General features: G+C 41.6%; 1 protein-coding gene across 1 annotated transcript; it reads left to right on the top strand.

The window, feature by feature from the left end:
• Positions 1-3,410: 3,410 nt before the first annotated feature.
• Positions 3,411-11,557, top strand: LOC106580596 (small ribosomal subunit protein mS27). Its single transcript, XM_082966417.1, has 11 exons — positions 3,411-3,504; positions 3,825-3,902; positions 4,332-4,402; positions 4,815-4,873; positions 5,257-5,371; positions 8,253-8,331; positions 8,867-8,982; positions 9,301-9,403; positions 9,668-9,810; positions 10,616-10,780; positions 10,991-11,557. The coding sequence occupies exons 1-11, from the start codon at positions 3,429-3,431 to the stop codon at positions 11,231-11,233; spliced, it is 1,248 nt and encodes a 415-aa protein (XP_082822543.1). The 5' UTR covers positions 3,411-3,428; the 3' UTR covers positions 11,234-11,557.
• Positions 11,558-12,106: the final 549 nt, after the last annotated feature.

Here is a 12,106-nt window from a genome sequence, read left to right as displayed (position 1 = left end):
GTAATCACTAAGCAGGACAGTAATGGACGAGGCATATTGATATTAGAGAGAGGCATGCATAGCCAAGTGATCATATGGGTCCAGTAAGTGGTTGGGCTGACTGGGGACACGGCAATTCAGACAGTTAGCAGGCCGATGCTAACAAGCTAACAGCTAGTAGGCCGGGGCTAAACAAGCTAGCAGTTAGCAGACCGGGGCTAGCAAGCTAGCAGTTAGCAGTCCAGGTTAGCAAGCAGTTAGCAGACCGGGGCTAGCAAGCTAGCAGTTAGCAGACCGGGGCAAGCAAGCTAGCAGTTAGCAGACCAGGGCAAGCAAGCTAGCAGTTAGCAGACCGGGGCTAGCAGGTTATCAGAAGGGCCTTTGGGGGACGTCGCGTTGGAGGTAAGTCTGTTTTTTCTCTTCGTGTGGTGACGTCGATAGACCAGTCGTGGATTAGTAGGGTTCCAAGTAGCTTTAGGTAGCTAGCAGGCCGCGGTTAGCAGAATGGGCCTTCAGCGGACGTCACACCTGAGGGGCCTGTTGGAATCCTCGGTCAGATTATGTCGGTATTCCAGGCATAGAGGATCAGCGGGGTTCCGTGCCCCGTACCGGCAGTAGAAGGGGTCCGGATATTGTTCGGTGGTAGCACAGGAGCCCTAGCCGGGATAGCTTCAGGCTAATTGGTGCTTGCTCCGGGATGGAAAGGCTAGCCAGGAGTAGTCACCCGGGATTGCGGTTTGCTAGTTGCGAAGATCCAGATGAAAATGTTCAGAGTTTGCGATAGGAATCCGGGGATATGGAGAGAAAAAAAAAATTGGTCCATTATGCTCTGGTTTGAGTCACGTTGTTCGAACTGGCGAGAGCTTTCCGAGCTAAAGGTTAGCTGATGACCACTAGCAATGGTTTGCTGACTGATAGCTGGTAGGTAGTTAGCTGGCTAGCTTCAGTTGAGGGATTCCAGATCCGAAGTAAATAGAAATACTTAAAAGATATGCGAAGAAAAAGATGTAAAAAGATATATACAAGGGGCACGACAGGACAAAGACGTCTGACTGCTACGCCATCTTGGATAGGATTATGCAGCTTATGTTTATTTTCAAGTACCTACATTATTTAACATAAGAATGTTGACAGTTCTAGGTTTCTGCAAATGCTTTTAAATCAGGCAGGTTTACACAAGGAACAATACAAGATAATTAACATAAATTAGTCTAACTTTAACATTGATCAGATCAAGCTTGCAGGGAACACAGCTCAGCCCAGCAACAGCCTTCCTTTCTGGACATCCTTGGCTGCTTTTACGCAGGCACCCCAATTTTGATCTTTTTTCCAACATGTTTTCTTAAAAAAAAAAAATGAAAACGTATTTCCACTTTGACATTATGGGGTATTGTGTGTTGGCCAGTGACAAAACAAAATGTAAATTTAATCAATTTTAAATTCAGGCTGTAACGCAACAAAATATAGAAAAAGTCAAGGGGTGTGAATACTTTCTAAAGGCACTGTATCTAAATACCGAATACCGACCGGTATGTGCCCAGGGGCCCTGACCTCCAGGGGGCCCCCATTGATTTTCTTAGTCATTCTCACTCAGATATCATATCAACATGGCATAAGTCATTACAAAATGTGTAGAATTGCAGGAAATTAACTTTAAAATAGCAAACATTTCTCTTAACCCCAATGGAAAATGTGTAGAATTGCAGAAAACTTGCTTTAAAAGGCAACATTTTCTCTACACCCCCATGTAAAAATTATTATATCGCAGGAAATGAACTTTAAAACTAAAAATAATTCTATCCACCATGAAGAGGAGGGCCACTAAAATGTTTTGCCGCGAGGTGGGGCACCCAAATCTCACATAGGGCCTCCAAAAGGCTAGAACCGGCCCTGAACCTAATCATGAAGATTGGAGCAGGGTAAGACCGATGATCCTATATCAGTGGCTTGGAAAATTGTTCTTACTACCAGCTAGTAGCTAGTGAAAAGGGTTGTTGGGCTGGGTATCTGTAGTAAATTTCCAGCCTGTAGAAGTCATCATAATCCTGTCCTCCAATAGGGATGCCAGCGAATTTCTGGAAGATCGAAAGCCTGGAATGGAGAAGACACTGTAGAGACAGAGCTCAGACAACATGCGTGTTGATGTGTGTTTATGCATGCATGGGTGTATGTATTAATGTCCCCAGAACGGGGCAGTCTCTTACCCCTCCTCCCACACCCCAGGCAAACACCACTCTGAAGCATTCATCCGCTGGTCCCCCCGTGAAGCATTTCTGCACGTAGGTCTGGTTCAAAGACAAGGAGCAGCCATAGACCAGCATGTGGTGGACCAGGTCCAGGTGCTCAATCATCGGCTCAATCTGAGATCGATAGAGAGAGAGGGAGACATGGGAAGGAGCAGGGAAAGGTAAGAGATGTCAGAAAGCTTTATGGATAAAATGCTTAGACTATAAAATGAAAGTGCTTAGACCATGAAGTGAAAGAGGGGTAATTTACACAAATTATGTGATTTTTCCTGTTGAGCTTTGGCACCTTTGTGACCTTGCAGTTGTAGTGTGTACAGTATGTTCGACAGGGACAGTAACTGGCAATGGAAGAGGAAGTACTGTGTTAAAACTGTGTTGCCAGTCCATACTGTTCCAGTGACATGTTGTTAGCTAAGGATACTACCTCCCGATACCAATATCAAATCCAATTCATTCAATCATGTTTGACCCGTTCCTGCCCAAGAGTAAAGTAAAATACAGTACTTTACTTCAAACTAAAAGTCCTGCTGTGGCTGACCTAGAGGGACAACATGATCATTTTACAGGACATCATGTGTGTGAGGTCATTCTTACATTCTCCCCAACAAATTCCAGATAGTTGATGTCCAGGAGCCTGTATCTGGGCATGAACTTGAGCAGGTTCACCTCCTTGGTACCCCTTCTTTTGGCATGGTACCCGATGTCATCAGTTTCCCCATAGGCATTGATCAGCTTCATTGGACTTTCCAATAAGAGGAGGAGGGGGATAGAACAATTGCCATAAACATACAAGAGCATAGAAGAACAAAAGACACAGGTTGACGACTATGTGTGAAGAAAAAGATTAGTAGGCAGAAGGCACTAACTGCAGTGAGAAAATATTCTGGCCCAAACAATGGAAGGTACCACACTTGATATTACCAATGAATTAGCCACTGGGGCAATTGACATTGGATGTTCACCACAACAGGCGCTTGAGGCCGTACCAAGACATAGAAAGGGGTTCATTCAAATGTTATGTTTGATATCTTAAATGAAACGTACATAATTACAGTATTTAGAAATATTAACGTAGTTTCTATTTCATTATTATATATTCAGTTTTTCATGGTGTTACGGTCCGCATTACAAATGTATTTGAGCACGGCTCTTTCTCTCACTCAAAATTGTTGCACCCCTCTGTCATAGTGGTATCGTCCCAAGATGGCAGCCTCCCTGTTGCAACGCTGTTTAGGAGCTGTCAAATGTATCCACAAATGTGGGACTTACAGTTTTATAGGTACATATTTGTATATGTAAAATATAAGTATATAAATCAGTAACATTTGCTATCGTTGATTGATTCACTTTTTTTTCTGAACTATTTTTATTTTTCCACGCGAGTAGCTAGCAGGCTAGCCATATGGCTTCCTAAAATTAATCCATTCTGACCTAACTCATAACTGTCTAAATAAGATGCATCTTCTCTCGTTTGTTCAATGATTGACCTTAGTATTTGCTTGTACTGAAATCGCAATTAATTGCATTGTGCATGTTACCTTCAGTTCCAGCATTGTCTACCCAATGTAACTTGTAATCATTATTGTTTATATCCTACAGACAGAAGATGTCTACTTTCAGCAGCATACACAGACACCAAATTATGGGAGGAGAGAGAGAAAGATCATCAGAATCTGGGTAAGCTATCCACCCAATACACTCATTACCAATGATGTATTGTTCATTACTAACTATCCCCTTTGTCACTACCCAACACAACTAATAAATAGTGGATCTCAAACACAGCTGTCACACATTAGCTGTCAAGTAAGTGGACATGACATCAGTTGCGTTTTAGTTTTCTGAAACCCATGTGAATATAGAATAGACATTCTGTGCATAAGTACCCGAAGACAACTGTAAGTCGATGACAATGTCTGTGCGTGTCTGCACCAAATGAACACAGGAGGGCAGTGTTAGCTAGCTACATATTGACAGTTACTATACTGTGTCATTCATGCTGTAAAATTCTTCAAGGGTTGAAATCATATTTTTAAATGGCAGAGAGTTTGAGCTTGGACTAGTTGTTGTGAAAGTAAAGCTTAATGTGAGTATGCCATTCTACAGCATTGATGGCCGCCTTGATGGACAGGATTTATGACCGAAACTTCCCTGTCAGCTCGCTGACAATATCACGGGTAAGAGCATGTTAGAGTGCAGAGAGATTACACCCTTCTAGCCCAGATGTCAGCCTGTTTCTCCTTTAGAAAACTGCTTCATTGTCGTATCTGGTACATTTAGGCTAAACAGAATCCGATATGTTGGCTAAAACTAGGGTTGCAAAATTTCAGAAACTTTCAATAAATTCCGTCGTTTTCCCGAAATCCCGGTTGGAGGATTCCTGGAATAAGGGGGAATAACAAAGAAATCTGAAATCCTCCAACTAGAATTTCTGGAAAAACAATTTATTGAAAGTTCCTGGAATTGTGCAACCCTAGCCAAAACAGAATCCAATGGGCACCCTAGCTAATGTGATTTATGTTCTGATCAACCTGTAGTCAAATTAGAGAAATATTAATCCATCATTTCTCTGTGTATTTTCTTTTTCAGTTTGTTGACAACATATCGTCAAGAGAAGAGGTTGATCAAGCAGAGTACTATCTTTATAAGTAAGCCTCATTTTCACCCCCTGTAATATTATTTCTTTGTTAGGGTGTTCACTTCCTGGTCTAAGTTGCTGGCTAATCCTCTATGTTCAGACCTCTGTTTTCTCCTAGTCTTTTTTGGCGTGTTTATGTTCAGTCACATGCATGTTTCTTTGTTCTGTGCTGTGTTAGAGCTTTCCTGTTTTCCCCCTTCTCTGGAATCTGTTTCTTATGCGATTAAAAGATTTACATGAATATTGTGTTGCAAGCCTATAAATTAAGAAGCGATTACACTTGACTTGACTCATCTATCATAAAGGCATCATAATAATTACCTAACAGAAGTCATAAACATTCATGTCTTGTATGTTGTTGTTTTTTAATGTTTGAACATTTCTCTTCTGTAGATTTCGCCACAGCCCAAACTGTTGGTACCTCAGAGACTGGACCGTCCACAGCTGGGTGAGACAGTGTCTCAGATACGGGGCCAGAGACAAGGCCTTACACACCCTCAAGAACAAGGTAGTTCTACATTATGCCGAGCAGAGCCATAGAAACAAGGGTCCACAAACTGTCCTCCATTTTGGCACACAACCTTCCATGGCCATACTATTCTTTTTTATTCATTTTTTATTTAGCCTTTATTTAAACAGGGAGTAACATTGAGATTAAAAATCTATTTTACAAGACAGCCCTGTATACATTACAATAAAAACAGAATAATAAAACATACACTTCAATATGTGTATTTATTTTTTATTTCACCTTTATTTAATCAGATAGGCCAGTTGAGAACAAGATATAATTTACAACTGCGACCTGGCCAAGATAAAGCAAAGCAGTGCGACAAAAAGAACAACACAGAGTTACACATAAACAAACGTACGGTCAATAACACAATAGAAAAATCTATGTACAGTGTGTGCAAATGTAGAAGAGTAGGGAGGTAGGCAATAAATAGGCCATAGAGGTGAAATAATTACAATTTAGCATTAACACTGGAGTGATAGATGTGCAAGTAGAACAATGTAGAACAATGTATAAAACAATGTAATTCAGCACACAATAACAAAATAAACATATTTAATAAAAGCAATCACATTCAACTACATAATAAATAATGTAAACTGCCTGAGTGACACCAGCACATGTAACTGCAGTGAACTCTGCAGATTGTTCCACAATTTAGGGGCAAAAAAAGAAAATGCAGATTTTCCCGAATCTGTGGCGACTGAAGGGATCTCTGTTGTTGTCCATTTCTGAGAACGGGTTTGGTAACTTATGAATCTTAACTTAATTAAGGACGTTACATATGTTTGGGGGTTGAAAAACATTTTGCTACCGTGTGCACTATTGAGCAGTGAACTCTGCAGATTGTTCCACAATTTAGGGGCAAAAAAACAAAATGCAGATTTTCCCGAATCTGTGGCGACTGAAGGGATCCCTGCAGTGTGACTTGTAAGTGTTGAACATCAGACCAGTGAGAGGACCCAGTCTGCCCTTTCCTCTGTAATCTATTTCTGGTCATACTCAGCAGAGAGGCAGCCATGTATGCAGAGTTACAGAGAGCTAGGAAGTGGGTGAAAGTTGATTGGCTGTAGCCTAGTGTAGCCTAGTGGTTAGAGCGTTGGACTAGTGACCGAAAGGTTGCTAGATTGAATCCCTGAGCTGACATGGTAAAAATCTGTCGTTCTGCCCCTGAACAAGGCAGTTAGCACTGTTCCTAGGCCGTCGTTGTAAATAAGAATTTGTTCTTAACTGACTTGCCTAGTTAAATAAAGGTTAAATTAAAAAAAATATATGGAGGCAGTTTCTGTAAGATTGATTTGTAAATAAATAAGACATTGATGCTCACTTCTTATAGACATTTTTATACAGACTAAAATGATGAGTCCTAAAATTGTCCCCTGTGATAAAACGTATTGCGGAATGGTAGATGTCGTCCAAGGGTTGCAAAACAGAGGTTGCCGCATGCATGTAAACAATATCACCAAAATCCAATACAGGAAGAAGCGTTGTTTGAACAATCTTTCTCTTATTTTCAATACTGAGGCGTGATTTATTTATATATAAAAAAACAATCTTGGATCTAAGCTTCGTAGTCAGATTTTCTATATGCGTTACCAAGGACAACTTGTCATCAATCCAGACACCCAGGTACTTTGGGTTAGAGCCAATTTGTGCTCCATTTGTTGCGCAAATATGCCGGTCCTCAGGGTCAACATTTCGTGACCTAGAGAACAGCATGAGCTTGATTTTACTTGTATTTAACACTAATTTAAGATCTGTAAGTGATTTCTGAATTGAATCAAAGCCATGCTGAAGTTCACGAATGGCCTGCTGCACCAAGGTGGCACAGGACCACAAAACGGTGTCATCTGCATAGAGATGAATGTTACAAGTATTAAGTGTTTCCTATGTCATTAATATACAAGGTGAACAATAATGGACCCAAAATCGAACCCTGAGTTACACCTTTTTGAATCTCAAGAAATTCAGATTTAACCACATCTGTCAAGATAGCCTGGGTTCGGTCGCTAAGATAATTTTGAAACCATGAACAGGTTGTATATCCCAGGTCTATTTTTGATAACTTTTTCAGCAAAACCGAATGATCAACAGTGTTGAACGCCTTTGACAGATCAGTAAACAAGGCAGCACATCTGTTTTTAATCATCCAATGCATTGACAAGATCAGTGACAACTAGTGTGTTTGCTGTGGTAGTACTATGTCCAGGCCTAAACCCTGAATGGTTTATATTAAAAATACAATTATCAGATAAAAAGGAACGAAGTTGTACATTAACCAAGGATTCAAGAATCTTAGCTAAAGAAAGTAGTCTTGAAATGGGGTGATAGTTGTCAAGATCATTTGTATCCCCACCCGTATGGAGTGGCAGGACATATGCGGATTTCCATGCTTTTGGAATACTTCCTGATAACAATGTTAAATAAAACATGTGGGCTACTGAGCCAGCAATAAAGGGAGCTGCACACTTAAGCAGACCATGCTTCAAATGATCAGCCGCTGTGGATTTTTTTTTTTTGTCTAGTGTTAGCGAAGCATCCAGGACTTCATTATCAGTGAATTTCCTAAAAGAAAACTCCTGCCCAGCTTTTTCATTATCATTCAATAGATTTTCACCATCAACATCCAAACTACACTTTTAAAGAGCTGGCTTTGAAATACATTCAAATATATAGCCTGCAGAGATAAAATGGTGATTAAACGCATTAATGAACATAAAATCATTTGCATTCTAACTACAGTTGTATTGTCCAATACATGGTGCCTGTTGAAAACCTACATGTTAAAGAGTTTGACAACCTCCATTTCTGAGGTTGACTATAATAGTGCTGTATTTTTTTATTTTTTTTAAATTACCTTTCTCTGTTTATTTAGGTGCAGTATGGAATGTTCCCAGATGGTTTCACGTTCAACCGGCTGATAGATTCCTTCATTAAAGATGAAGACTTCAAAGGTGAAGAGTCTATGACGTCTGAAATTATTATTTGTCAAACTGTTAAGTTATCCCAGGGGTCCTTTGGAAAAACTCAGTTAAACTCAACGAAACCAATAATGTACACTAGCGTTGAAAAGTTTGGGGTCACTTAGAAATGTCATTGTTTTTGAAAGACAACTATTTTTTTGTCCATTAAAATAACATCAAATTGATCAGAAGTACAGTATAGACATTGTTGATGTTGTAAATGACTTGTAGCTGGAAACGGCGGATTTTTCATGGAATATCTACATAGGCTTACAGAGGCCCATTATCAGCAACCGTCACTCCTGTGTTCCAATGGCATGCTGTGTTAGCTAATCCAAGTTTATAATTTTAAAAGGCTAATTGATCATTAGAAAACCCTTTTGCAATGATGTTAGCTCAGCTGAAAACTGTGGTGCTGATTAAAGATGCAATAAGTGACCCCAAACTTTTGAACGGTAGTGTATATTCTATACTCCCACACATAATATGTACCTTAAAACCTAAAAAGGTTGGTCCTCTTCTGTAGGTGCCTGTTCTGTCGTGGAAGAGGTGATGCTTCAGGAGTCTTTTGATCTACCATCAACACAGATCTTGTCCATGTATGCGCTGAGCGGTTACCTAGCAACCAAACCAGAGCTCAGCGTAAGTAAAGTAGCATTCACTGCTTGGTACTGTGTGTGTACCAACATGTTTGGAGAAGTTATCGTGCCAAAGTATATTTGGAATGTCTGGATTGTGTAGAACTGAACGATTGTTGGAAACTTGGGGACATAATCCTATTTGTGTAGAGAAGTTAAGTCTGATCCCAGCACAACATCATTCCCATTAAAACAAATATGCGTATGCCGGAGTTTGAATTCAGCAGCCACAGTTTTTTCTGTATAAATTAGTTTTTATGCTTTTTGTAAACGTTGTGCTAGTGCTGTCTGAAGTGTGTGTGTGTGTGTTGGTTCACTACAGGTGTCAGAGCAGAGGGCTCTGGGAGCAGCACTGCTGATATGTGGTCTGAAGCAGGACAACTCTACAGGCCTCAGCGCTCAACTGTTGGGTTGTGCTCTGTTAGGTATGTGTTCCTCCAGTCATACCACAGACCTGGGCCTAAATCAAGCCCTTCCTCATGTTCCAAACCCTTTGGTGATGGCAGAAGGAGGAGGTTTTCTCTCCATTTCTCAAGAATCCCTTCTCTTCATCTTCTTGTCAAACATCATTGAAATCAACCTCTCTCTCTCTCTCCATGCCACATGGTCTTTGCCCTGGTTGTCATGTTGTGCTGATCAAGTCTCTGATAGTTTCCTCTCCCTGCTCCTCTCTCTTTGTCTGTCTCTAGGTAAGGTGGAGATGGTGGCTGGGATCCATGCTGTGTTCAGGGGCATGCCTCTGATGTGGACCCCAGGGTATCTGGGCCAGGCCCTGGCCATTATGGAGAGAGTAGCTGCCGCTCCTGGAGAAAGAAAACTATCAAAGGACGCCGTACGTTGTCTACTTACCAATACATGTCTCAGTAATACATGTCTCAGTGCTGTACTTTCTGCAATTGTCCAATTACTGTCTCACACTAACAACATTGTTAGTAACACATTACACACATATAATAGTAACTCTTTGTAAAGCGTGCACCATGAGTAAGAAGCATGCAGTTTATACTGCTACATAGCTTATTGTTAGCAATTTCAGTTAACTCATCAAATAACACAGTTACTATATGACACAAACCTGGTGGCAGTAGAAAGCTGTTACTGTCCAGGTACGATGTATGACGCAGTCTGAGTCGTTCTCTGCAGGACTTAGTGTTGAGATGGAGCAACACTGTCATATCTGTGTTATTTATACCCTGACACACGTCAGTGCACCCTGGTGCAGCACTCTTCTAGCCCTGTCTCGTTAAATAGTTCAACTCTGATGGGAGTCTGGAGCCCAGGGGAAATCTGTAAGAATCTGTCCTTTGGGCACCAAACCAGGTTTGCTAGAAAGCAGGACAGTGTCAGACCTGATGACTCTGTGTAGGTCAGGACGGACAGGACCTATTAATTCTGTGTCATTGTCTGTTTGTTTTCATGTCTGTCTTTTGTCCTGATGGACTTCTGAGAGGATGCTCCAGTGTGGCTTCGCTTCGCAAGTTATTGTGTCTGTGTGAGTGCATGTCCGGCGGTCCCAGTTGTGTTTTTCCTTACATCTCTGTCTGTGTGTGTGTGTGTGTGTGTGTGTGTGTGTGTGTGTGTGTGTGTGTGTGTGTGTGTGTGTGTGTGTGTGTGTGTGTGTGGTGTGTTTCTCTTAGGTTGATTACCTGGAGGGCCTGCTACAGGACCTCTCCTCTGCCTTGGACTCCAAGTCCTCCTCTGAGGACGAGTTAGGAGGAGAGGAGGAGGGGATGAAGGAGGAGGAGGATGAAGACGTCCAGGCAGAGAGAGAAAAACTACCGCTCTATGCCAGCAGGTTCAAGGTAGAGACTGGGCAAAGATCAATCAGTCAAACAGGGAAAGAGTGTGTATGTGCAGTATATGTATGTTGTGTTATGATTACAGATTTCTCATTTTGAGAAGGTGAATAAATTGCTATTAAGCACTCTTAGTCTATAACAACAGTTACACTTAATCGCTCCTTTTCCCTACACCCCATTTCTAACCACCACCTCTCCTCTGACCGTGTGTAGGAGCTGAGTGGGCAGCTCCAGTCTGGGGGTAAGGTGGACCCTAGTCCTCTGCAGGTGCTGGTCTCCAGCCTGGTCCAGCAGGGCCTGGCCTCAGCAGAGGGCCCTGACATGGAGCAGTACCAGAGGAAGGTAGGGGAGTGGGAGGCAGAGAGGCAGCAGCTCATCAGAAGAGAGAAGGAGATGAGGGAGAGGGCTGAGGAAGAGAGACAGGCCCGTCAGGCAGCCAAGGCAGCCGCACAATAGCGCTGAACACACAGCTGGAGGGTGTTCATGGTGCATTCCTTGCAGTGTATACCACCACAAAGCATCAATACATATTACTGGTACTTTTTCATAACCTGTGGGGTCCCTACATCTTCTGCAGTGAAACATGCATGAAAAGTGAGGGTCGTTTTTGAAATATATTATATAATCTGTTGTCTCCTGAAATCAGTTTATTTCATGTAACCTTTTTGTTTGTGTCTTTTGTACAAATGCCATTCACAGTTTAGCAGTGTACCGTGAACAACATGTCAACTCCCCATGATAGAAGTTTGTCTGTATTAAATTATCATGATCAACAAATAATGATGATTCTTGACTTGCTTTATACTTAAATATGAACAAATCAGAGAGCTTGGTTTGTAGTTACATGCATTGTTACACATAAGACTCATAACCTCTATTTCATCCTTAGCTTCGTTTTCTTCGAAAATATGTTGTATTTCCTGTTGTGGACAGCAACTTGATGTTTTTGGTCTAGCTCCAGTCTAGTGATTGTTAAGCCTTATGGCCACTATGACCTCATGTAAGCAGAAAAGGAGGAAAGCGGGGGAAATCATGGCTTCACATCCTCCCACTCCCTTTCCTCTCTTCTCTCAGAATGAGGTGTTTGTGAGAGCACATGTAGACCGTTGGGTGTGTGTGTGTGTGTGGGGGGGGGGGGGTCTTATACAATCTTAGGGGAGCTGATGACTGATCTAGGGGAAACAAAGTTTGTTCTTTACACAGGCATGAATACAGTTGAATTTCTTAGCCTTATCCTGTCGGCCATTGCCACAAAGAAAAACACCATCACAGATCCAGATCGGAGGTGAATTGCTTGGCCCTTGTTTAGAAGTTGACAGGTCTTTATGT

Source organism: Salmo salar, chromosome 20 (genome assembly GCF_965601325.2).
Source record: "Salmo salar chromosome 20, fSalSal1, whole genome shotgun sequence".
Classification (NCBI taxonomy): Eukaryota; Metazoa; Chordata; class Actinopteri; order Salmoniformes; family Salmonidae; genus Salmo; species Salmo salar.
The sequence above is the reverse complement of the archived record's forward strand: the minus strand, read 5'-3'. Positions and strand labels throughout refer to the sequence as shown.